This window comes from Somniosus microcephalus, chromosome 5, assembly GCF_052327205.1.
Source record: "Somniosus microcephalus isolate GS21.2 chromosome 5, FLI_Smic_1.0, whole genome shotgun sequence".
Taxonomy (NCBI): Eukaryota; Metazoa; Chordata; class Chondrichthyes; order Squaliformes; family Somniosidae; genus Somniosus; species Somniosus microcephalus.
Window position 1 is genome coordinate 104,288,596 of NC_140991.1, and position 26,534 is coordinate 104,315,129.

At 46.7% G+C, this 26,534-nt stretch overlaps 1 protein-coding gene across 3 annotated transcripts in view; it reads left to right on the plus strand.

Moving 5' to 3' along the window:
* LOC147117252 (retinol dehydrogenase 12-like) overlaps positions 1-26,534 on the plus strand; it is a 73,756-nt gene that overhangs the window by 40,935 nt on the left and 6,287 nt on the right. For all 3 annotated transcript variants that reach the window (XM_085988064.1, XM_085988066.1, XM_085988065.1), the window contains one exon: positions 485-677. In XM_085988064.1, the coding sequence (XP_085844190.1) occupies positions 485-677 (193 nt within the window). The remainder of the gene's footprint in view (positions 1-484; positions 678-26,534) is intronic.

The following is a 26,534-nucleotide window of genomic DNA, read 5'->3' on the forward strand; positions in this document are numbered from 1 at the left end:
GGTGAGGGAGTCATTGAGTGAATGAACAATTGCAGAGCTGTTGTGGCAAATGAAGGGCCAAAGGCTTGGTACTTGGGGCTTTGAGAGCAGTCCTAAGTGACTTTTTAAAAAATTTGCTCCTGGGATGTGACCGTCACTGAATGCTGAATGTGGAACGCGTTACCACAAGGAGTAGTTGAGGTAACCAACATAGATGCATTTAAGGAGATGTTAGATAAGCACATGAGGGAGAAAAGAATAGAAGGATATGCTGATGGGGTTAGATTAAAAGGGGTGGCAGTAGGCTTGTGTGGCATAGGCCAGTAGGGCTGAAAGGCCTCTCTTTGCTGTAGACTCGATGTAACTCCATATCAATTTACCAAGAACTCTTTGCAACTTTTCAAGGAAAATAAAAGTATATATTTGTAACAAATAAGTGCAATCAGGGGTGTATAATGGTCATCATTTGCCACTATAAGTGCAATTATTACACTTTCTCTAATAGGGACAGATGTGATGGTCTTTACCTTGCATCCTGGTGTGGTCCGGACTGATCTATCCAGACATTTGAATGTCGTAGCCCGGTTTGGGCTGGCAGTGCTGCGACCTTTCACCAAATCACCATCAACTGGTGCAGAAACTACAGTTTATTGCACCGTGGCTCCAGGACTGGAGCAGGAAACTGGACAATATTTCAGGTAAAAGCAGAAAGAAACCAGTGTTACTTTTAAAGAGGGAAACAATTATTTTTAAATGCAATATGACCAATAACTATTACATTCTCAAAGTGGTGATGTTAATAAAATGGTTTTATGTAGTATATTTCTGTAGCTCAATTTATATAGGAACTTCATGAGGAGTAGGCCTCACATTGGTTTCAAGTGCAAACTGAAACAACATTTTCCAGTAAAAATCCTGACTCTCGTATTTGTGAAGGCTCTTGAAATGTCATAATGCCATTAACTCCTCCAGTGGCTCAAACCCATACAGATTGTGGTGAGAATGTGAAACTCGCTACCACAGGGAATAGTATAGATGCATTTAAGGAGAGGCTAGCTAAGCATATGAGGGTGAAGGGAATAGAGGGTTATGCTGATAGTTAGATGAGGAAAGACGGGAGGAGGCTCAAGTGGAGAATAAACGCCGGCATGGACTGGTTGGGCCGAAGGCCTGTTGCTATGCTGTATATTCTATATAATCTTATGTAGATTGGAAGTGTGCCACTCTCAGCCTCGCTCGCTCTCCCAACTTTAAAATGCAAAACATCCTTAAACAAGCAACTTTACTAATTAATTTAGTCTTGAGGAAAAATGGCACCAATGTTCATCACCTTGCATAAGGCAAATCTAATGTTATTGGCCCAGAATTTGCCATGGGTAATGACTGCAAACTACCAGCATTACCCCTCTGAAACTGACTGCAACTTCAAGATTTAGTGCATGTGCATCTAAATGCATAAATCCTGAAGTTGCAGTCAGTCATTCACTGCTCTGACACCGGCTGCATTGTGGAACCCTCCCCCCAAATAGCTGGCAATCAGTGAAATTGACAAACGTGGGCTTTTCCACGGTAATATCACTGTTAAATACCCAGTTAAATGTTAAGCCTTGTTGGAATAGGTGTAACTGGGGTTTTGACAGTGTATTGACTGGCCCTGAGAAACTATAATTTTTATATTTGTGGAGTGTCAAATTTCTCCATTATGATAAAAATTATAATTACATTTTTTTAAAGTTTGTTCATGATATTTCAGCTTTTACCTTATCCCCATTTGAGAGCCCCAACCTTTGTTTTGCTCGCTGTAACATTTTTAATAAGTCAGGATAAAAGCAGCAGCTTCTTTCCTAGTTTCCTGTCTGTGAGAATTCTGCAATGTGATTGGCTGCTTAGACAGCTTGTTGACGTCACTGTAGCGTCGCACTAGGAATTCCCACTATAGAGCGCTGGAATTGCTTGAACGTCGAACAAGACAAACCTCTCGCCACAGAGATTGTGAGATCTCTCTCAGCAGCTTTCTTCAGGGCCAGAGGCGAGCGCCTTTGCTTCGCCGCTGACTGCAAATTATGGGCCGTTATAACATTTTGCCAATGTTTCCTTTGTTTTTCTTCCTATATCACAAAATACAATTCTACTACATCTTGGTGGCATAAAAGAGATCTTTTTGCCGAGCCCTACTTTTTCTCGCTACTTCTTTCTTTTTCACTGCAACTATCAATTGATTTATTTGGTTTCCACTAAGACATGTTTCAATGTTTTGGTGAACGAAAACAATGAGGGACAATCATTGTTACATTGTTATAGTATCACATCGTTAAATGGAACTACTTTGGTATGGAACTACTTTGGTATGGTGTAGTTATATCACTATGTGGCACGCTGTGCACGGTCGGACATCTTGTATCACTCCGCACCATGCGGCAGCACTGTAACAAAGCAAGAAATACAGCTAAGTAAAAGCACTAACTAAAATGAACTAAAAGTGTCTGTAACATATATAGTGTAAGAACACAAGGAGCCACAACATGGTGGCAGCGGTATAAGTGAGTACAAAATTGTGCTATATGAACTACGATTAAGACGAAAAGTGATTTTATGAGCTGATTGTGAGTGCCAGTGTCTGCGGTGATTGAAAGTGAATCGTACGGGAAACTAAAATGATGGCTGCCGCTGCACTGACTGTGCAAATGCAACCCCTCATGAACTGGGAAGCCGACGATATAGTAGAAGCATTCCGCAAGTTCAAACAGAAATGTGAGCTTACATTCAAAAGCTTCCTGAAGGGTACTACCAACGAGGAAAAGGTTAGTTACATTATGTTGTGGACAGGAGAAAAAGGTCTAGATTTGTATAATAGCTGGAGTTTGACTGAAGAGGAAAAGGAAAACCCTGCGACAATTTTTGACAAATTCAGCAACCATCTAGAGCCTAAATCCAATCACCGTATACACAGTTACAAATTCCAGAGTCTAAGACAGGAACCCGGTGAAACAGTTGACAATTTCCTGACAAGGCTGAGAAATTAAGCCAGCAAGTGTAAATTTAAGGAAATGGAGGAAAGCCTTGTGGACCAGTTAATATGGGGGTCAGCGCATGTAGAGGTACAAAAAGCCCTGATAGGAAAAGAAAAGCTCGGAATTACAGAGGCTATAGATACTACGAGAGCTCATGAAGCCATGAAGCAGCAAATGAAAACGCTGATTTCTCAAACGGCTGACATGCGGACGGCTTCTGAGACAGACAACAGAGTGGATGCAGTGAGAGAAAAGTACAACACACAAAGACATGCACATGACAACGGGGGAAACATGTGCAGAAATTGTGGAAGACCACACGATTACACAGACAAGAGGAAATGTCCAGCATATGGAACAAGCTGCAATGCATGTGGTAAACTAAACCACTGGGAAAAGAGGTGTAGAACGAAGAAAGAAGGAACATACATCAAAAACAAAGGCGGACAGCAGAACCAGAGAAAGAAACACAATATCCATGCCATGGATGAGCAGGATGATGATGATGATCACGACAATGCACTAAACATCGAAACCATAAAGATACAGCTTCACGAGATGTCCAGAGCAGAAAATACTCCGAGGAGAGAATTGCACACCATCATCCAAATCAAAAAAAAGGTCAACGGTCAGCCCACAACCATCAACTTAAAGTTGAAGCTGGACACAGGGGCTCAGAGCAACATTCTCCCATTGAGACTGTACCAGCAGATCTTTCCCGAAAACCTGAGAGAAGATGGCTACCCGAAAAATGGTTGTTTAAAGGCAAGTAATGTCACGCTGACAGCATACAGGGGCAGTGAGATTAAACAACTCGGAATAACCTTTATCAAAGGGACATATAAAAGAAAGAACATCAACTGTATGTTATGTCACCAACACTGAAGGGCCAGCGATCCTGGGATTAAACAGCTGCGAGAAGTTGAGATTGATCTCAGTGCATCACGAGCTGACGGAAACGTCATTGAAGATAGACAGCAACACCCCGCTGGAGAACCGCCCACAAATCGAGATTAAAAAAGACTTGATAGACATGTATCCGGAATGTTTCGATGATACAGTAGGATGTTTCGGAGATTTCCAATACCACATCACCATCGATCCAGAGGCAAAGCCCGCTATCCATGCTCCACGAAAAGTACCCATCGAGCTGAAGACAAAGCTTGAAAGAGAGCTAAAGGAGATGGAAGAAAAGGGAGTGATCGTAAAGGTCACTGAACCCACAGACTGGGTAAACTCAATTGTGGTACGAGAAAAGCCAAACGGGCGTCTCAGAATATGTTTGGACCCCAAAGATCTAAACCAGGTGATAGAGGGACCACTATCCTACCCCAACGCTAGAAGAGATTACGCCATCACTGGCAGGAGCCAAGGTTTTCTCAAAACTAGATGCCAGAAATGGATATTGGAACGTGAAGTTGGATGAGGAATCAACAACACTGACAACATTCAACACACCACTTGGGCGTTACAAATTCCTGCGGCTACCATTCGGGCTAAAGGTCAGTCAAGATATCTTTCAACAGAAAATAGACGAGACATACAGAGGCTGTGAAGGAGCTATAGGAATAGCTGATGATATTCAGATCTACGGAGCAGATGAAAAAGACAATGACATGCACCTACATGAGGCCATGGAGAGTACCAGGAAGGTTGGCATCAAGTTAAATGCAGATAAGTGCATAGTTAAAGTCAAGGAATGCCAATTCTTCGGTATGATTTATACACCAGAGGGAGTCAAGCCAAATCCAGTGAAGATTGCGGCGATTGCTGAAATGAAACCACCCAAAGACAAGAAAGAGCTGAGGAGTTACCTCGGCTTGGTCCAATACATGAGTTCTTTCATCCCACACATGTCGGAACATACAACAAATCTCAGAGAGCTATTGAAAGAAGACGCTGAATACCAGCGGCCTGAATCACACAAAAGGAATTTCAAACAACTTAAAGAACTGTTGTGCAAAGAAACAAGTCTGTCATATTATGACAGAAGAAAACCAGTCACTCTGCAAGTAGACGTTTCTACCAGAGGACTAGGGGCAGCTCTAGTGCAGGAAGGAAAGCTGATAGCTGTCGCATCAAAGGCCTTGACGTCAGCCGAGACGAGATACGCCAACATAGAAAAAGAACTATTAGCAGTAGTGTACGGATGCGAGAAATTCCATACATACCTATATGGCAGGCGATTTACAATAGAGAGTGACCATCGTCCACTAAAACATCTATAAAAAGAATCTGTGCAAAGCGCCTGCAAAACTGCAAAGACTACTTCTAAGGATCCAAAGCTATGACTTCACGCTTAAATATAAGCCAGGAAAGGAAATGGTGCTGGCAGATGCGTTGTCTCGATTGTCACCATATGAGAAACACGAGGTGGAGGGCCTAGCAGTAAAAATCCACCACCTAGTGAATGTTAGCCCTACAAAGCTCAGTCAAATCAGAGATGAGACTAGCAAAGATGAGGAGTTGTAACTACTCACACAACAAGTAATACAGGGGTGGCCGGAGACAATCCAGCAGGTACAGGCGACAATTCGTCAATACTGGACGATTAAAGACGATATTGCAGTAGAAGACGGTATTCTCCTTGCTGGATCGAGGATCATCGTGCCAAAGACGATGCAGACACAACTTCTCCATCTCATACATGAAGGCCACATGGGAATGGAGAAATGCAAGCTGAGAGCCAGATCAGCTGGATAGGCATGTACAAAAATATCGAACAGATGGTCTCTGAATGTGATATATGCCAGAAATACAGAAATGCACAACAGAAAGAGATGATACCTAGTGAAATACCGTCAAGACCATGGCACACTGTTGGGGCAGATCTCTTCATGTGCAATCAAGAATGGTATCTCATAGTGGCAGATTACTATTCCAAGTTTCCTTTTGTGAGAAGGATGAAAGACTTGAGAGCCACAACTACCACCAGGATTGCAAAGAGCTTGTTTGCTGAACAAGGAATCCCGGAAAATGTAATCTCTGACAATGGAACCCAGTTCACATCGAGTGAATTCAGAGCTCTGGCAGAAAAGTATGGGTTCAAAATAGTAACCTCATCCCCACATTTCCCAAGGGGACACGGGTTCATCGAAAGACAGATCCAGACTGTCAAGAGAACTCTCATCAAAAGTAGTGAGATGGGGGAAGACCAAAACCTTGCCCTCCTATCACTCAGATCAACACCACTGAAAGCAGACATGAAATCACCTGCGGAATTGCTGAATGGGAGGAAGTTTAAGACTACACTACCAGCAAAATACATCCGCCCCAGGACCAGGAGGACTTCAGACAAAAGCTGGCAGAAGCACAAATCGTAGGAAGCAAATATTACGATAAACAAACATGCAAAGACGCTACCAGAATTGCTGAATGGACAATCAGTGCATGTGCAAGACTCGGTGTTGAAAACCTGGAATCCAGCCAACGTCATTGGAAAAGCTGATACTCCAAGATCCTACTTCGTAGAGACTGAACCTGGTAACCAATACAGATGGAACAGACTCCACATCAGACCTTCACCTGAACTGGATAAGCAGTAGACAACATCAGCAACATTGACAACACCAGCTACCACAACCAGTACAACACCAGAAACAAGCTCTACAAATCAAACCACCACGAGCATGCACACTCCAACTCCAAAGGCGACAGCAACAACAACAATGAGAGCGGAACATGTAAAGTCCGCGCCTCAATAATACACGGACTTCGGGAGAACAGTTTAACAGATACTTTACTGATCAAGAGGCAGCTTGAACCCGAAACTACAGAAGCCTGCTAGGGCCTTTTATACAGGGGTGGTCACTGCCGGTACTGCAGTCTAAGACCAGTTATTCCCTTAAAGGTACATACACAACAATTCCTCCCCTTTTTAGATAAACAGTACATAACATTCATTTAACAACTAAATAATAACTAATTACAATTACAATTTTCTCAGTAATATATACATCAACTGAAATACTCATTTATAAGTTCAGTCTTTGAGGAGGCTTCCTGATCCGGACTGGATAGCGCCTTTCTCGAGTATCCTGTTCTGGCGGTGGAGTCAATTCTGGCTCATTGTCATTGGTTGGTTTATCAGCTTCCAATACCCCTGCTTCTGAGGTAGACGCAATCTGTACTTCGGGCTCATTACCAGGTGCACATGCTTGTGGTACAGGTTTGGCTTGTTCCTGTGACTCTAGAATCTGGTCAGCATGGCGTCTCACAATGATCTCTCCAATGTCCACTGTGTACATTAGTGGTCCCTGCTGTGTGCGTATCGTGCCTGGCTGCCATTTTTCTGTTCGGTAATCGCGGGCCAAGACTGGTTGCCCTATCTTGAAGCTCCTGGCTGGCTTCTCATTTATGTGCTGGAACTGCTTATCCTCAACATCTCGTCTTATGTTTGGTTTGAGCAAATCCAAGCGACAACTTAGTCTCCGGTTGAAAAACAGTACAGCTGGAGTTTGGTTGGTTACTGCATGTGTCGCATTCCGGTAAGCAAACAGGAAGTTATCCACCTTGTGTTGCAGTGGTATGTCGTCATTATACATTGCCTTTATGGCCTTTTTAAAGGTCTGAACAAACCTCTCAGCCAATCCATTTGTGGCTGGATGATATGGGGCAGATGTGTAATGTTTCACCCCATTATTCTTCAGGAACCTCCGGAAATCCTCAGACACAAACTGTGGGCCATTGTCGGAACAGATCTGTTCTGGCAACCCATTCCTGGTGAAGATGGTCCTTAGGACTGCAATAGTTTTCTCCGTGGTGGGGGAGGACATTTTAATGACCTCTGGCCATTTCGAATGGGCATCCACAGCGATTAGAAACTTTGAGTTCATAAATGGACCAGCGAAATCAATGTGTACCCGTTGCCATGGAGATGAAGGCCACTCCCATGGATGTAGCGGGGCCTGTGGTGGAGCGTTTTGGACTTTCTGGCATCCTGTGCTTCTCTTGGTCATATCCTCGATTTCTTTATCGATTCCTGGCCACCACACAAACGCCCTGGCTAGGCTCTTCATTTTTACCCCTCCCAGATGACCCTCGTGAAGCTCATTGAGTACTCTATCTCTCAACTTGGGTGGAATTACCACTCGGGATCCACACATCAAGGTTCCCTGGCACACTGACAGCTGTTCCCTCCTTGGCGAGAATGCTGGCAACAGTGAGTCGCCATATGCTGGCCATCCCTTCACCGTCAAATCATAGACCCAAGAGAGTGTTGGGTCATTTCGGGTTTCCTTCTCAATACTTGCGTTTGTAACAGGCAAACATTCGACTGTGGTCGCATGGAATATTTCCACAGGGTCCACTGCAGGTGCTTCTTCCGCCGTAGGCAACGGTAGGCGCGACAGCCCATCAGCATTTCCATGTTGTTTCGTACCTTTGTAATCTCTGTCATACTGATGTGCCCCTAGAAAAAGTGACCATCTTTGCAGCCGTTGCGCCGTCATCACCGGAACGCCCTTCTTTGGGTTAAAAATTGAGACCAGGGGTTGATGATCAGTCAGTAGGGTGAATTTCTGCCCGTGCAGATAGTGATTGAACTTCTTCACCCCCCACACCAGGCTGAGGGCCTCCCTGTCAATCTGGGCGTAGTTACGCTCGGCTGAGGTTAGCGAGCGCGATGCAAAGGCTATTGGCCTCTCTGAACCATCACGGAATTTGTGTGACAGCACCGCTCCAATGCCGTAAGGTGACGCATCACATGCCAACCGAATCGGTAGTGTTGGGTTGTAGTGGGCCAATACTTCTTTTGAAGTGATTTGGCATTTACATTCCTGAAAGGCACGCTTACACTCATCACTCCATTTCCATGTTACACCAGTTTGAAGGAGGGCATTCAGTGGGTGCAGAATTGTAGATAAATTCGGCAAGAACTTATGGTAGTAGTTCACCAACCCGAGGAACGACCTCAGTTGCGACACATTTTCTGGTGCTGGAGCCTTGACTACAGCCTCAATCTTGTCCGGCGACTTATGCAACCCTTCCTCATCAATCATGTGGCCACAATACGAGATTTGTCTCCTGAAGAACTCGCATTTGGGACGGTTGGCTCGTAGCCCATATTCCTGCAATCTCGTGAGCACCTGTTCCAGGTTGGCAAGGTGTTCATTGTCATTTTCGCCCGTAACCAGGATGTCGTCCAAATAACACTGGGTCCCCGGGATCCCTTGCAGGACTTGTTCCATTGCCCTCTGCCACATAGCCAGGGCCGATGCTACCCCAAATACCAGTCGATTGTACAGGTAAAGGCCTTTGTGAGTGTTTACCGTGAGGTATTTCCTAGATGCTTCTTCCACCTCCATTTGTAGATACGCTTGAGCCAGGTCAATCTTTGTAAAAAGTTTCCCTCCAGATAGTGAGGCGAAAATATCTTCTATTCGCAGAAGCGGATACTGTACTGTGTGCAGGACTGGGTTCACAGTCACCTTGAAGTCCCCACAGATGCGAACCTTCCTTGGCTCCCCAGGCGTGCTGCTCAATGCTTTCTTCATTACAGGAATGATGGGTGTGGCCCACTCGCTCCAGTCCACCTTAGACAGCACCCCCGAATGCTCCAGACTCTCCAGTTCAGCTTCCACAGCTGGGCGTATCGCGTATGGCACCGGTCTGGCCTTGAAAAATTTTGGGGTTGCATTATCCTCAATCTTTATGGTTGCTTTTACTCCTTTTAGAGTCCCAAGTCCTTGTTGGAACACCTCTTCCGCGTCAGATAGAATTTGTGACAGACGTCCAGGTGCGACGTCATCATCTTTTTTGTCAGTCACAGTTAGTGCCAGAATGGAATGCCAATCCAATTGTAGTCTTCGGATCCATTCATGTCCCAATAATGGTGGTCCTCCATCTCGTAGTATATACATGTATAGTTTCTGTGTTTCCTTTCCGTTATATTCAACTGGCACCCTTATTTTTCCTCTGGGGTAGACCTTTTGCCCCATGTATGTCTTCAATACAATGGATGTGTCCTTTAAGGGTATGTGTGAGAATAGCCGCTCATAGTCTCATCGATTCATGACAGTTAGGGCTGATCCTGTGTCCAATTCCATCTTCATTGGGGACCCTGCTATCATGAGGGTGACCCAAATGGTTCGGTGATCTTCTTTTGCGATCACGTTGTGTAACTTTAAACAACTTAGTCGCCTGCTCCCGGAGTCCTTATCACTCTCCTGATCTTCTGAACTACTACCTGTCAGTTTCTTTACTTTCCTGTACTGTTCCTTAGTAGTTCTTGTCGTGTTGGTCTTCTTTCCCGACCTGCAGACTCTTGCTATATGTCCCATTTTCCCGCATTGCCTGCATATTTTGTCTTTAAACCAGCAGTCCTTCTGCTCATGGGTTGTTCTGCCGCAGCGATAGCACTTTTCGGCTCCATACGCCATTTCGTTAGCACTGTATTCTTGTGGTTTCTGTTGTATTTCCGCAGCTCCCTGTGCTGCTGCTTCGTAGGATATTGCCATGCTGAAAGCCTGTTCTAGCGTCAGGTCCTTTTTTGAAAGTAGTCGTTTCTGGGTTCCTTCACTCTGAAGCTCGCAGACAAACTGGTGTCTGCCAGTCCTGATCCGAACTGGCAGTGCTTCGATAACTTGCGTAGTTCCGTAAGATAGTCAGCATTGCTCTCATCTTTGTGCTGGTTTCTTTTATGAAACTTGAATTTTTCTGCTATCAGCAGTGGTGTAGGGCTTAGATGTTCCTGTAAGATATGAACAATCTCCTCAAAACGTTTCTCCATTGGTTTAGCTGGGGTAATTAAATTCCGCAATAGGCCGTACGTACTCGCACCCATCAGATTTAATAATACCGACGCCCTCTTTCCATCAGCCACCTCATTTGCCTTGCAGTACACTTCAATTCTTTCCACATACGTGGTCCAGTCTTCTACCTCGTTGTCGAAAGCAGTGATACTGCCACTCTTCGTCATCTTGGGCAATTTAAAATGGCGCCTCCCGCGTTTTTGCTTCATCCCCAATGGAATAAAATGGCGCCTCCCGCTTCTTCCCCAATGGGATAAAATGGCGCCTCCCGCGCTTTTGCTTCTTCCCCTTACTGCCACGCTGCTCCTAGCATTCTACGGGGTAATGGCGGCGACCCGCAGCTTCGGCGCGTCTCACTTTCCTTCCCCCCCTGTTTAGTTTCTCTCCGCTGTCCTGTTGTCGAGCACCGACCGCGCCCTGTGTGCTCCATCCCCTCTCGTTTTCTTTTCCCAGCGACGCTGCGCGGCCCGATTTGTAGAGCCGCTCGATCGAGCTTGAGCCCGCCGCAGTCCGGAAGGGTCAGCGCGCTACCTGCTACCAGCACGATTCGCTGGAACCACAGTCTCTCCCGCAATTCTCCAAACACCGATGGATTCTTTGGGCGGTTGCCCTCGGTCGATGCCCGTTGCTCAGACTACGACATTCCAGGACCTTCCTTTCAGGCGAGATCCCCGTGAGATGATGCCACACTGCAGGTGAGTTCGAACTTACTCGTCGCCACTGTAAAGTCCGCGCCTCAATAATACACGGACTTCGGGAGAACAGTTTAACAGGTACTTTACTGAACAAGAGGCAGCTTGAAACCAAAACTACAGAAGCCTGCTAGGTCCTTTTATACTGGGGTGGTCACTGCCGGTACTGCAGTCTAAGACCAGTTATTCCCTTAAAGGTACATACACAACAGAACACACCAAAACACCGCAGAGAGGAATGGTCACCTCCAAATCCACAAGATGGAGGGACAACATCCAACCACCTGAGCGATATCGTGAAAAAAAAACCTCCCAATTCTTTGTAGTTGATAATAGTTAAGATATATTTGTTAAATTAAATTGTTAAATTTCATGTTTTAGTTTTTTGAGAAAGAGGGATGTTACATTGTTATAGTATCACATCGTTAAATGGATCTACTTTGGTATGGAACTACTTTGGTATGGTGTAGTTATATCGCTATGTGGCACACTGTGCACAGGCAGTGCACAGTGCAGTGTCGGACATCTTTTATCACACCACACCATGCGGCAGCACTGTAACAAAGCAAGAAATACAGCTAAGTAAAAGCACTAACTAAAATGAACTAAAAGTGTCTCATATATATATATAGTACTTGCTGAAGTGCCCGGCGGTGCCGAGGGTTTTTTGAGGGCATGTTGTTGTTGGAAGAGAGAGAGAGAGCGACTGGGGGAAGAGAGAGAGCGACTGGGGGGAAGAGAAAGAGACTGGGGGTGTTGTGTATGTAACTTTAAGGGAATAACTGGTCTCAGACTGCAGTACCGGCAGTGACCACCCCTGTATAAAAGGCCCTAGCAGGCTTCTGTAGTTTCAGTTTCCTGGCTGTCTCCATTCAGTAAATACTTGTTATAATCAACTCCTGCAGTCCGTGCCTCAATTATACACGGACATAATACTGGCAACGAGTAAGAAACGAACTTACCTGCAATTCGGCAGCACCTCAGACGATGTTATTGAAGGTCGAAGCCAGAAGAAAGAAAAAAAAATAATAATCCAAAGAAACTTGAGAAACGGGCGTTGACCGTGGGCAACCGCCCTCCAAATCATTGAACTGAATAGTGCAGGAGAGACTGTCGAGAGCCAGGCTTGGTTCTCCAGTCTGTGGTTTCCCAGCTAATCGGGCTGGTGGCAGGTAGTGCACTGATCCTTCCTGGGCTGCGGCGGGCTAGAACTCGATCGGGTGGCTCTGCAATGGGGCCGGGCAGCGAGTCGGGAAGCAAAGAGAGAGAGAGAGGGTGGAGCACACAGGGCGCGGCCGGTGCTTCGAAGCTGGGCAGCGTTCAGACCTAAGAAGAGGGAGGGAAGTGTCCCAGAGAGTCCGCTCCATGACGGGAACGGTTCTTCAATTAATGGAGCAAATATTGAAGCGCGATAGAAAAATAAAAATACCGCGGAGAGCGGCGTTGGCAGCAGCGATCGGGGAGGCGCGAAGACCATAGGGCGTCGCCATTACAGGATAGTAAAATAAATATAATCGCCAGCAACAGCGTTGACAGCAGTGGCAGCGGCGGGAAATCGCGGGAGGCGCCATTTTGATCCATCGGGGACGAAGGCAAAGCGTGGGAGGCGCCATCTTAGATTTTCAAGATGCCAAAGACTGGCGATATCACTGCCTTTGATAATGCAATAGAAGACTGGACCACGTATGTGGAAAGAGTCGAGGTATATTGCGAGGCAAACGAAATAGCCGAAGAGAAAAAGGCATCGGTATTGCTAAATTTAATGGGCGCAAGAACGTACGGCCTATTGCGGGACCTGATTACTCCAGCCAAACCGAAGGCGAAGAGTTTTAACGAAATTGTTGCTACCCTACAGGAACACCTAAATCCTACACCGCTGCTGATAGCAGAAAGATTTAAATTCCACAGGAGAAATCAGCATAAAAATGAGAGCAATGCTGATTACCTTATGGAACTACGCAAGCTATCAAAGCACTGCCAGTTTGGAGCAGGACTGGCAGATACCTTCCGGGACAAATTTGTCTGTGGACTCCTGAGTGAAGGAACGCAGAAGAGGTTACTCTCAGAGAAAGAGCTGACGCTAGATAAGGCTTTCAGCGTGGCACTATCGTACGAAGCAGCAGCAAGGGGAGCTGCAGAAATACAACAAAAGCCACAGGAATACGGCACCCACGAAATGACACGGGGATTTGCAAAATGTTATTGCTGCGGCAGAACAAACCATGACCAGAAGGACTGCTGGTCCAAGGACAAAATATGCAGGCAATGCGGAAAGATGGGACACATTGCACGAGTTTGCAGGTCTGGGAAGAAGACCAACGACAACAAAAAGGCTACTAAGGAACCGTACAGGAAAGTACAAAAGATGACGGACAGTAGTTCCGAAGACCAGGTGAGCGATAGTGAATCTGGGAACAAGAGACTAAGCTGTCTCAAACTTCACAACGTAATCACAAAAGAGGATCACAGAACCATTTGGGTCACCCTCACGATAGCAGGGTCCCAAGTCAAAATGGAATTGGATACAGGATCAGCTCTAACCGTCATGAATTGACGAGACTACGAGCGGCTATTCTCACACATACCCTTGAGAGAGACATCCATCGTCTTGAGGACGTATACGGGGCAAAAAGTATACCCCAGAGGAAAAATAAGGGTGCCTGTCGAATACAACGGCAAGAAAATACGGAAATTGTATCTCTACATTCTGCAAGATGGTGGACCACCGTTATTGGGACGTGAATGGATCAGAAAGATAAGTTTAGACTGGCACTCCATTCAGGCACTGACTGTGGCTGGTAAAAAGGATGATGACGTCACTCCTGGATGATTGTCAACAATCTTAGCTGACGCCAAAGAGGTATTTCAACAAGAACTGGGCACTCTTAAAGGCGTAACCGCCTCGATAAAAATAGAGGAGAATGCAATTCCCAAGTTTTTCAAAGCAAGACCGGTACCATATGCAATTCGCCCAGCTGTCGAGGCAGAGCTGGAGAATCTGGAGAATGCAGGCGTGTTATCTAAGGTAGACTGGAGCGAGTGGGCGACACCCATCATTCCTGTCATGAAGAAAACGTTAAACAATAAGTCTGAGGAGCCAAGGAAGGTTCACATCTGTGGGGACTTCAAGGTGACGGTGAACCCAGTCCTTCACACAGTACAATATCCTCTTCCAAGGACAGAAGATATCTTCGCCTCACTATCTGGAGGGAAGCGTTTTACAAAAATTGACCTAGCACAAGCATATTTGCAGATGGAGGTTGAAGAATCCTCTAGGAAGTATCTCACGATAAACACTCACAAAGGCCTTTACCAGTATAATCGACTGGTATTCGGAGTAGCATCAGCTCCGGCGATATGGCAAAGAGCGATGGAACAAGTCCTGCAAGGGATTCCGGGGACTCGGTGTTACTTGGACGACATCCTAGTGACAGGTGAAGATGACAGTGAACACCTTGCCAACCTAGAGCAGGTGCTCACTAGACTACGTGAACATGGGCTACAAGCCAATCGCCCCAAGTGCGAGTTTTCTAAGAAACAGATATCGTATTGTGGCCACATGATTGATGAAGAGGGGTTGCATAAGTCCCCTGACAAAATTGAAGCAGTAGCTAAGGCTCCAGCGCCTGAAAATGTGTCGCAACTGAGGTCATTCCTCGGATTGATGAACTACTACCGTAAGTTTTTGCCGAATTTGTCCACAATTCTGCATCCGCTGAACGCCCTATTACGAACAGGAGTAGCATGGAAATGGAGCGATGAATGTAAGCGGGCCTTTCAGAAGAGTAAGGACCTAATCCCTTCAAGAGAAGTATTGGCTCACTACAACCCATCACTACCGATAAGACTGGCGTGTGATGCATCTCCCTACGGCATTGAGGCGGTACTGTCACATAAATTCCTTGATAGTTCAGAGAGGCCGATAGCTTTTGCGTCACGCTCGTTAACTTCATCCGAGCGTAACTACGCCCAGATTGACAGAGAGGCCCTCAGCTTGGTGAGGGGGGTGAAGAAGTTCAATCACTACCTGCACGGTCAGAAATTTACTCTACTAACTGATCATCAACCTCTCGTCTCCATTTTCAACCCTCAGAAGGGCGTACCGATAATGACGGCACAACGGCTACAGAGGTGGTCCGTTTTCCTAGGGGCACACCAGTATGACATCGAGTACAAAGGAACTAAACAGCATGGGAATGCTGATGGATTGTCGTGCCTACCTTTGCCAACGGTAGAAGAAGAACTGGCAGTGGATCCAGTGTAGTTATTCCACTCGACCATAGTCGAATGTCTCCCTGTGATGAATTCAAACATAGAAAAGGAAACACGAAATGACCCGACACTCTCCTGGGTCTATGATTTAACGGTGAAGGGATGGCCCAGCACATGGCGAACCACTGCTGCCAGCATTCTCGCCGAGAAGAGAACAGCTGTCAGTGTGCAGAGGAACCTTGATGTGTGGATCCAGAGTAGTAATTCCACCCAAATTGAAGGATAGAGTGCTCAATGAGCTTCATGAGGGTCATCTGGGAGGGGTAAAAATGAAGAACTTAGCCAGAGCGTTTGTGTGGTGGCCGGGAATCGATAAAGAAATCGAAGAGATGACCAAGAGCTGTACAGGATGCCAGAAGGTCCAAAACGCCCCACCACAAGCCCCTCTACATCCATGGGAGTGGCCCTCATCTCCATGGCAAAGGGTGCACATTGATTTTGCTGGTCCCTTTATGGACTCGATATTTTTAATTGCGGTGGATGCACATTCAAAGTGGCCAGAGGTAATAAAAATGTCCTCAACCTCCACAGAAAAAACTATCACAGTCTTACGAACCATATTCGCCAGGAATGGGCTGCCTGAACAGATTTGCTCCGACAATGGACCACAGTTTGTGTCTGAAGAGTTCCGGAGGTTCTTAAAGAACAATGGTGTTAAGCATTACACATCCGCCCCATATCATCCAGCCACTAATGGATTGGCCGAGAGGTTTGTTCAAACATTCAAGAAGGCTATCAAGGCAATGTGTAATGAAGATATACCCCTACAACACAAGGTGGATAACTTCTTGTTTGCCTACCGGAATGCGACACATGCGGTTACCAACCAAACTCCAGCCATGATGTTCTTCAATCGAAGACTACGATGTCGCTTGGATTTGGTTAAGCCAAACGTCAGAAGAGATGTGGAGAACAGGCAGTTTCAGAATATGAATGAAAGGCTGACCAGGAGTTTTAAGATAGGTCAACCAGTTTTGGCCCGGGACTACCGCACAGAGAAATGGCAGCCAGGAACGATCTGTACACGGCAAGGACCTCTAATGTATACCATGGATGTTGGAGAGAGCATTGTAAGACGCCATGCTGACCAGATTCTAGAGTCACTGGAAAACGTCAACTCCACACCACGATCTGATACACCTGGCGATGAAACCGAAGTACCAATTGCATCTACCGCAGAATCGGTGATATTGGAAGCAGACGAACCAAACAATGACATTGATCCCGACTCAACCTTGCCAGAAGAACCTGATATCCCAAAGAGGCATTATCCAGACAGAATCAGGAAGCCTCCTCAAAGACTGAACTTATAATTGCTTAACTTCAACCAATGTATCTAGCAACCATAATTGTAATTGTAATTAGTTATTATTTAGTTGTTAAATGAATGTTATGTAATGTTTATCTAAAAGGGGAGGAATTGTTGTGTATGTACCTTTAAGGGAATAACTGGTCTCAGACTGCAGTACCGGCAGTGACCACCCCTGTGTAAAAGGCCCTAGCAGGCTTCTGTAGTTTCAGTTTCGAGGTTGTCTCCATTCAGTAAAGACTTGTTATAATCAACTCCTGCAGTCCGTGCCTCAATTATACATGGACATAATAGGGGGAAAGAGAGAGAGAGACTGGGGGAAAGAGAGAGAGACTGGGGGGGGGGAGAGAGAGAGAGAGAGAGACTGGGGGGGGGAGAGAGAGAGACGGGGGGAGAGAGACTGGGGGGGAGAGAGAGATAGACTGGGAGAGAGAGATAGACTGGGAGAGAGAGAGAGAGAGAGACTGGGGAGAGAGAGACTGGGGGAGAGAGAGAGAGACGGGGGGGGGGAGAGAGAGAGAGACTGGGGGAGAGAGACTGGGGGAGAGAGAGAGAGAGAGACTGGGGGGGAGAGAGACTGGGGGAGAGAGAGAGAGAGACTGGGGGAGTTGTTGGAGACAGACGGAGCGAATACACACGCTGAAGATGGGCTGCTGAATTTTTTAGTGTTTTTAGTGTCTAAAGTGGGGAAAAAAGTTTCATTTCAAGTTTTAAAAGGTTTTAAAATTAAATTTATTTCTAGTTAAGTTAGTTTAGTTTAGTTTAGTTTAAGTTTAGATTAGTCTAGATAAAGTAAGGAAGGAAAAGACCACCAAAAAGACTACCAAAGAAAAAAAACCAGAGGAAAATAGAGAAAAAATAAAGTAAAAAGCCAAAGCAAAAAGCAATAAGAGAAGAATTACACAAACCATAGAAGAACCCGAACAGCAGCCACACGGGGCCTCAGCAGCAGCAGTTGAATCGGCAGCATCGGGACCGAGGCAAAGCGATTCGAGGAGGTGAGGTGACTCGGGCCGCAGCCTAGCAATCCAGCAACCGGCACAGCCGAGGGGACTCGGGCCGCAGCCCAGCAATCGGCACAGCCGAGGGGACTCGGGCCGCAGCCCAGCAATCCAGCAACCGGCACAGCCGAGGGGACTCGGGCCGCAGCCCAGCAATCCAGCACCCGGCACAGCCGAGGGGACTCGGGCCGCAGCCCAACAATCCAGCAACCGATTGGGAACGGGGCACAGCCGAGGTGACTCGGGCCGCAGCCCAGCAATCCAGCACCCGATCGAGAACGGGGCACAGCCGAGGGGACTCGAGCTGCAATCCAGCAATCCAGCACCCAAACGGGAACGAGGCACAGCCGAGGTGAGAAAGAAAGCACGGGAAAGGCCCGAGGAGCCAGGCCATCAGGCACAGAGACCTCTTAGGAGAAGGGGAGCAACCAGAAGGCTCCCAACCAAGACTGTGAGTACAGGGCCCAGGGAGGGAGACTGAAGCCAGGGAAAGGTCCGAGGAGCCAGGCCGAGACAGAGGCCCAGAGACCTCTGAGGGGGAGGGGAACAGCCCAGAGGCACCGGGAAACAGCGGCTCACAGACTCAGACCTGGGAAGGGTGAACCCAGGAGCCGAGGCCCAGGGACCACGGGGTCGGAGAGGGGGACCGGGAAAGGTTGCGAACAGGGAGAGGGAAACACCAAACCCGGGGCCCCAGAAAAGCTTATTCTAAGATCAACACCAATAATGAGCGAATCAGAAGAGCCACAACAGCCCCCGAGGGACACTGAGAGCAACTGCTTCCAGAATCCCCCCAACACCACAAAAAATGCTATAAAATCGACCAAGCATGAGCAGATGAGAGAAAAACCAGAAACTCTTTTTGCTGACTGGTACAACACTGGGACAAAATGTAACCTCATTTTCTACTCAGATCAGCCAGCGGCGTGGATCACAGCAATAAAATCACACTATACCAGTGTTAAGCTAGAAAAAAGCGCTAATGGGTCCAAAATGAAAATTAACACACCAGGAGACAGGGCAACCACAACTGTCAACGTGTACAATACCGGAACAATATTAGTGCAAGGCAACCTCGACAACTTTGCAACGGCCTTCAAGACACTGAAAGGAATAACTGAGAGGGGAAGGAACAGCCCCAGAGTGGCTAACAGGGGAAAAGCGACAAACCCCAGCATAACTACCAGGGAGGAAGCCACACATAGTCCCCCTACCAATTCCAGCTCACCAAGAGAAGAGCAGCATAGCCAGGAAGTGAGTGAGCCTTCCAGGGTCGACCAGACACATACCCCGGGATCACACAGCCAGATACAACTAAAAGATAAATTTAATCAATTAGAGATAAAGATGGTTAAACTTAGAGAGGAGTTCCTTAAAATGAATCACGAACAAAAGCAAGAGAGGGAGAGACACGAGAGAGCTGAATCTACTTGAGAACCAGGTGAATCTACTTGGGAATCGGGTGAAAGACCTGCAGGAAAACGAAGAGAGCCATAGAGGAGAGATAACACCATTAGGCCAGCAACCAGAGGCTAGAGATAAGACAAGACAGAGCCCGACGGAACGGCTGCACTCCCACACGGAACAACAGCAGCAGACACACAATACAAGGGGTGCCACACAGACCGACCAGCATACTGAATCTCAATCTTCCCCCACCACCGTGGAGCCACAAGCGAGCCGCTCACAAGAGGAACGCACACACCAGACACCCCAGCCCAACACACACACTGAGTCCAGGCGAAAGCCACCAGACAGTAAACACAAACAAGGCTGACATCGTAATACTCATAGACTCAAATGGGAAATTTCTATGGGAGAAAAAGCTCTTCCCTAGAAGTAAAGTAGAAAAGATCTGGTGCCCAACAACAGACAGAGCCATGGGATGGCTGACCAAAACCCGATTAGGCTCCCCCCAACACATAATAATACACACGGGCACAAATGACCTAAAGGCCCAACAGAAAGAGGTAGCAACATCGCTCAGAGCAGTGATTAGGAAGGCAAGCAGTACATTTCCAAACACTAGAATCACTGTTTCCACAATATTGCCGAGAACAGACTTCAACAACAACACAATTCATGAGATAAAGAGACTGCGAATCAAAATACAACATGCACCTGGCCCAACACCCCACCCTTGATGAGGAATGTCTTTACGACCACGTCCACATCCAAAGGAAAAGAATATCGATCTTTGCTAAAGCCCTGAAGGACGTCGCTTTTAACCGGGTCCATACCCAGACTCCAAGAGGACCCCCCCCCCCGACCACCAGAGATCATCGGGGTACATATCAGGACCACTACAAAGACCACCACCACACCAACCGAGACCAGAGAGGATCCCCATGCACAACAACAATATCAGACCTGCACCACTCCTGCCCCACAGGGGAACAGGACCGCTCCCAGCCAGACAGAGGGAGAGATGCACAGGACGTACGCAATACCTCAGACAGAGACAATCCATTAAGAGACAATAAGCAGATGTGCAGCAGCATCTACTTCCGCCTTATGGATCAAGGACTAATTAATAGAAAGAACTGTAACCAAATAGTATTAACTTTTATAGACAACTGAGATGATCTTTTTTTCCCACACTTAGACACGACAAACACGTACCACTCTTTAACCTATCATAGTAAAAGATCAAACTTAACATGAAATCCTTATATATTTCGACCTGGAATATCCAAGGTCTACGCTCTTCGGTGCTCGACGTGAAGAGTAGGACCCCAGAGTTCATAGATGAAACTAAAGATCTAGATATTATCATTTTACAGGAAACTTGGTATAAAGGAAAAGGACACACTGGCTGTCCCCAAGGGTACACTGAGCTGGTGGTCCCCTCCAATAAATTACCAAGAGTAACCCAAGGCAGAGACTCCGGAGGCATACTGATCTGGTTTAAAACAGAACTTAAGAATTACATCAAATTTATAAAAAAGGGCGAAAACTACATGTGGCTCAAAATTGAGAGGGAGATTATCTCTAACACCCAAGATGTTTACATTTGCGCACTTTATATCCCCCCAATGGATTCCCCGTACTTTAAAGAGGACACCTTCTCCAACATAGAGGGGGAAATTATCCAATACCAGGCCCAGGGGAACATGTTGATCTGTGGGGACCTCAATTCAAGAACGGGCGAAGAACCAGACTTCACCAATAATCAGGGAAACAATTACATATTCGGGAATAACCACTTTGATATCCCTTCCCTTCCATACAGGCATAACTGCGACAAACAGACAAATACCAACGGAAAACAGCTCCTGCAGCTATGTCGAAGCCTGGGTCTGTACATTGTCAATGGTAGGTTCATAGGAGACCTCCTAGGAAGATCGACCTATTGCTCACCTCTTGGCTGCAGCACAGCAGACTATATGATTACAGATTTGGACCCATCCTCTTTCAGAGCATTCACAGTCAAACCACAAACAACACTGTCAGACCACAGTCAAATTACGATGTATCTCAAAAAGACAGAAACAAACAACATAGAAACACAACCCAGTAAACTGTACAACACCAAAAAATCGTACAGATGGGCCAAAAACGACACGGAAAAATACCAGAAAACAATTAGCAATGCATCAACTCAAGCTCTCTTGGACACCTTTCTGGATAACATATACACTCACAATAAAGAAGGCGTAAACCGGGCAGTAAATAACCTAAACAATATTTTTGATAATTTGGCAACAAGTGCAAACTTGAAAGCTCGCAAGAACAAACCCAAAACAAAAAACTATGAAAAATGGTTTGACCCAGATTGCCATAACATGAGGAAAAAACTTAGAAAAATATCAAACCAAAAACACAGACATCCAGAAAACGAGGAATTACGCCTTTCTTATTGTCAGACACTAACACAATACAGAAACACACTCAGAACCAAAAAAGAGCAATATATTAAGAATACACTCAGCTCCATGGAGGAATCCATTGATTCCAATTGTTTCTGGGACAACTTGAACACACTACACAAAAAACAACACGACGACTTGGCCATTCAAAATGGGGACACATGGGAAAACCACTTTGAAAAATTATACCAGAAAAACACACTAAGGCTAGAGCAACACCAAATATGCAAAAAACTGGAAAAGCTCGAAATGGCCATAAAAGATAACCAAAACCCGCTAGACTCCATAATAACAGAAAAAGAACTTTTTGAAAAACTCAAGGACCTGCGACCAGGAAAAGCTTGCGGGACAGACGGCATACTAAACGAGATGATTAAACACACAGACGACAAAATGAAACTGGCTATCCTAAAACTCTTCAACTTGGTTCTGAGTGTCGGTTACTTCCCTGATATCTGGAACAAAGGACTCATAACGCCCATATACAAAAGTGGGGACAAAGCCGACCCAAATAACTATCGAGGCATCTGTGTAAACAGTAACCTGGGGAAGGTATTCTGTAGCATCATAAACAAAAGACTTCTAAACTTCCTTGAGGAGCACAATGTCTTGAGTAAAAGCCAAATTGGATTCCTGCCAAACTATAGAACATCAGATCATATCTTCACCCTACAGACCCTAATTGACAAACACGTTCACCATAAAAAAAGCAAAATCTACGCATGCTTTATAGATTTCCAGAAGGCTTTCGACTCCAGCTGGCATGACGGTTTATTCCTGAAACTTATCGAAAGCCCGGTAGGGGGGAAAACATATGATGTAATTAAATCAATGTATACAAACAACAAACGTGCAATTAAAATTGGAGACAAACAAACAAAATACTTCCCACAGGGGTGGGGGGTGACGCAGGGCTCGCCAATCTCACCGACACTCTTTAATATTTACATAAATGAATTGGCAAAACTACTTGAACAATCTACAGCACCCGGCCTCACCCTATATGAATCCAAGGTTAAATTCCTCCTCTATGCAGACGACCTGGTTCTGCTGTCACCAACTAAGGAGGGTCTACAGCAGAACCTGGATCTGCTGGAGTCGTACTGCCAGACTTGGGCCCTGACAATAAATCCCCAAAAAGCCAAAGTCCTTGTGTTCCAGCAAAGATCCAGACATCAGGGACCCAAAATAAATTTCACACTAGGAACAACCAAAATTGAACAAACCACTAACTACACATACTTAGGCTTAAAAATCAGTTCTACAGGAAACTTCAAACTGGCTGTGAATGAACTGAAAGAGAAAGCAAGAAGGGCTTTCTATGCCATTAAAAAATCAATCCAAATAGAAATCCCAATTAGCATTTGGCTAAAAATTTTCAAATCAGTAATTGAGCCAATTGCACTCTATGGCAGTGAGGTGTGGGGACCGCTAACACAACAAGAATTTGCAAAATGGGACAAACACCCAATTGAGATCCTACATGCAGAATTCTGTAAAAGTATCCTCCGGACTCAAAGGAAAACCGTAAACAATGCATGCAGGGCAGAACTAGGCCAATATCCATTAATAATCACTATCCAAAAAAGAGCCACCAAATTTTGGAAACACCTAGAAATGAGCAACCCCCAATGCTATCATTACGAAGCCCTGAAATGCCAAGAGAGGACCATAAAGAAGAATACCCTCAGTCAACTAGTCCTGGGACTCAGTGAAGTAACTACTAACAATAACCAGCCCCAGGACAGTGACAGTGTAAAACAAAGAATTCGACCCAACACAATCGTCGCTAAGCAAAAGGAAAAATATCTGTCATATTGGGCAGAAACAACAAAAACCCAAAGCAAACTCAATTGCTACTTGGCCCTAAACAGACAATACAACATGGCTGATTACCTGACCATGGTAAAGGATAGCAAACTGAGAAAAACTTTGACAAGGTACAGACTTAGTGAACATAGCCTGGCGATCGAAAAAGGCAGACACAGGCAGACCAGGCTACCAAGAGAGGACAGGATATGCTCTCACTGCAGTCAGGGAGTGGTGGAGACAGAGATGCACTTCCTCACAGCTTGTGGAAAATATCAGGGCATCAGGGAGAATTTCTACCAAAAATTCTCAGAAATATGCCCTGAATTCAGAAATTTGAATGACGACCAAAAACTCCCATACCTACTAGGGGAAGAGAGAAACTGTGTAACACTAGCGGCACACTATGTTACAGCTTGCCATAAACAGAGGGACAACCAGTAAACCTAAGAAACGAGTATATACAAATTATATGAATGTATATTTATACACTCAGGGATATATCTGTTTATACACTATACGAATAGATCTGCGTTTATATGTTCAACCATAAATGTATTTCGATGCTTTGGCAACATAAGATGTACCTTATCATGCCAATAAAGCGATTTGAATTGAATTGAATTGAGAGAGACTGGGGGAGAGAGAGAGAGAGACGGAGAGAGAGAGAGAGAGAGACTGGGGAGAGAGAGAGAGAGACTGGGGAGAGAGAGAGAGACTGGGGAGAGAGAGAGTGGGGGAGAGAGAGAGAGATTGGGGGAGAGAGAGAGAGAGAGACTGGGGAGAGAGAGAGTGGGGGAGAGAGAGAGAGTGGGGGAGAGAGAGAGAGAGTGGGGGAGAGAGCGAGAGAGAGAGTGGGGGAGAGGGGGAGAGAGAGAGTGGGAGAGAGAGAGAGAGTGGGGGAGAGAGAGAGAGTGGGAGAGAGAGAGAGAGAGAGGGGGTGTGTGGGAGGGGGGAAGGGGGTGTGTGGGAGGGGGGGGAAGGGGGTGTGTGGGAGGGGGGGGGAAGTTGGGGGGAAAGGGAGCCAGCAGACCCTCTCCCCTCTGCCAGTGTTGGTTCCTGTCTGGGCCGGAAGCCTGAGACTGGAGTTGCGCTGCCGGCCGTTGGAGAAGCCTAGGCCTCGGGCCCCTGCACTGACATGGCCCAGCCTACCTTTTAATACCTTGAAACATGAAACTTAAAGTACTTATAGAAAGATTTACCAAAAATGTTTTATAACATACATTTTACAACCTCACCAATCTTTTTATTAAAAAAGGGGGTCCACACCTGTCAGTGTGTTGTATCAGAAACAACAATGGCCACCGCTTGCTGTTCAGTTGGAAAGATTAGGCCCCACCCACACACTCGATTGTCTCTCCAGGACCCGATTGGGAGCACTGAAGCCCCACCCACTCTATGTTCCTGTACTAAGATGGCCACGCATGCACTCTGTTACACACTGAATCAAAATGGCATCGCACTGAAACTTTTCGCCCTCCTTGACAAAGATGGCTGTCGTTAACCTGGGGCTGTCAGCAGAAGAAATCCCCTCAGCTGCAAACACGGGACCTTCAGATAATTATTCGGGGCTTGCGACCTACCCCAGTTGCTTATGAAGCCTCCCCACCTACCGACCCCGGGAATGGAGCGGAGGCAGCAGACCCTCTCCCCTCTGCCAGTGTTGGTCCCTGTCTAGGCCGGGAGCCTGGGACTGGAGTTGCGCTGCTGGCGGTTGGAGAAGCCTAGGCCCCGGGCCCCCGCACTGACTTGGCCCCGAGAAATAAATCACATACTGGACTTATTTATTACACGCAAATTATATAATGAGCTAGTTGGGCTCCTAAGTACCAAATTTGTGCTGGATAAAATCCCCTCCACACACAGAAAGTGGGAAAAATAAATCAATAGTTAGTAGTTAGGAATCAAGATGGCTGACACTCACCTCGGTTCAGAATGATAAGGCCCGCCCACACACGCACCGATTGGTCAACCGTCAGGTCGCTGAATTGTAGGATTGGTCAATGGTCCTGTCACTCGACTGTAGGATGGCCCGCCCGCACACGCAATGAACCCGCCCCCGTGACGCAGCAATTGGTCAACCATCAGGTCACTGAAGTGTAGGATTGGTCAATGGTCCTGTCACTCGACTGTAGGACGGCCCGCCCGCGCACACAATGAACCCACCCCCACTTGATGCAAATGAGCGGATAATGAGCGGAATTTTGAACGTTTTTTGGATACTGTCAGCACAATTTTTGTCCGACCAAAAAGTAAATATGCCTACAAGAGTCCCCTAATGAAGAGCTTTCTTTTGCTATAACATATGTGTAGGTACGCTCTATAACTTTTGATTGTATAGCCGGACAGAGAGACAGATAGAGAGACATATCCTTTTATATATAGACTAGCTGAAGTGCCCGGCGGTGCCGAGGCTTTTTCGAGGGCATGTTGTTGTTGGAAGAGAGAGAGAGAGAGCGACTGAGGGGGGGGAGGGAAGGCGGGGGGGAAGGGAGGGGGGGAAGGGAGGGCGGGGGGGGAAGGGAGATGGGGGGGAGGGAGGGCGGGGGGGTGGAGGGAGGGCGGGGGGGAAGGGAAGGGGGGGAAGGGGGGAAGGGAAGGGGGTAGGGGGGAAGGGGAGGGGGGGCGCGGGGGCGGGGGGCCCCCCCGAGGGTCGCGGCCCCCCCCGAGGGTCGTGCCCCCCCGTGGGTCGCGCCCCCCCGAGGGTCGCGGCCCCCCCCTGAGGTTCACGGCCCCCGCAGAGGGTCGCGGCCCCCCCGAGGGTCACGCCCCCCCCCCGAGGTGAAGACCGCCGATTGCGGCTGTGCGAGACGGCCGGGGGGCCGGTTGCCAGGGTGACGC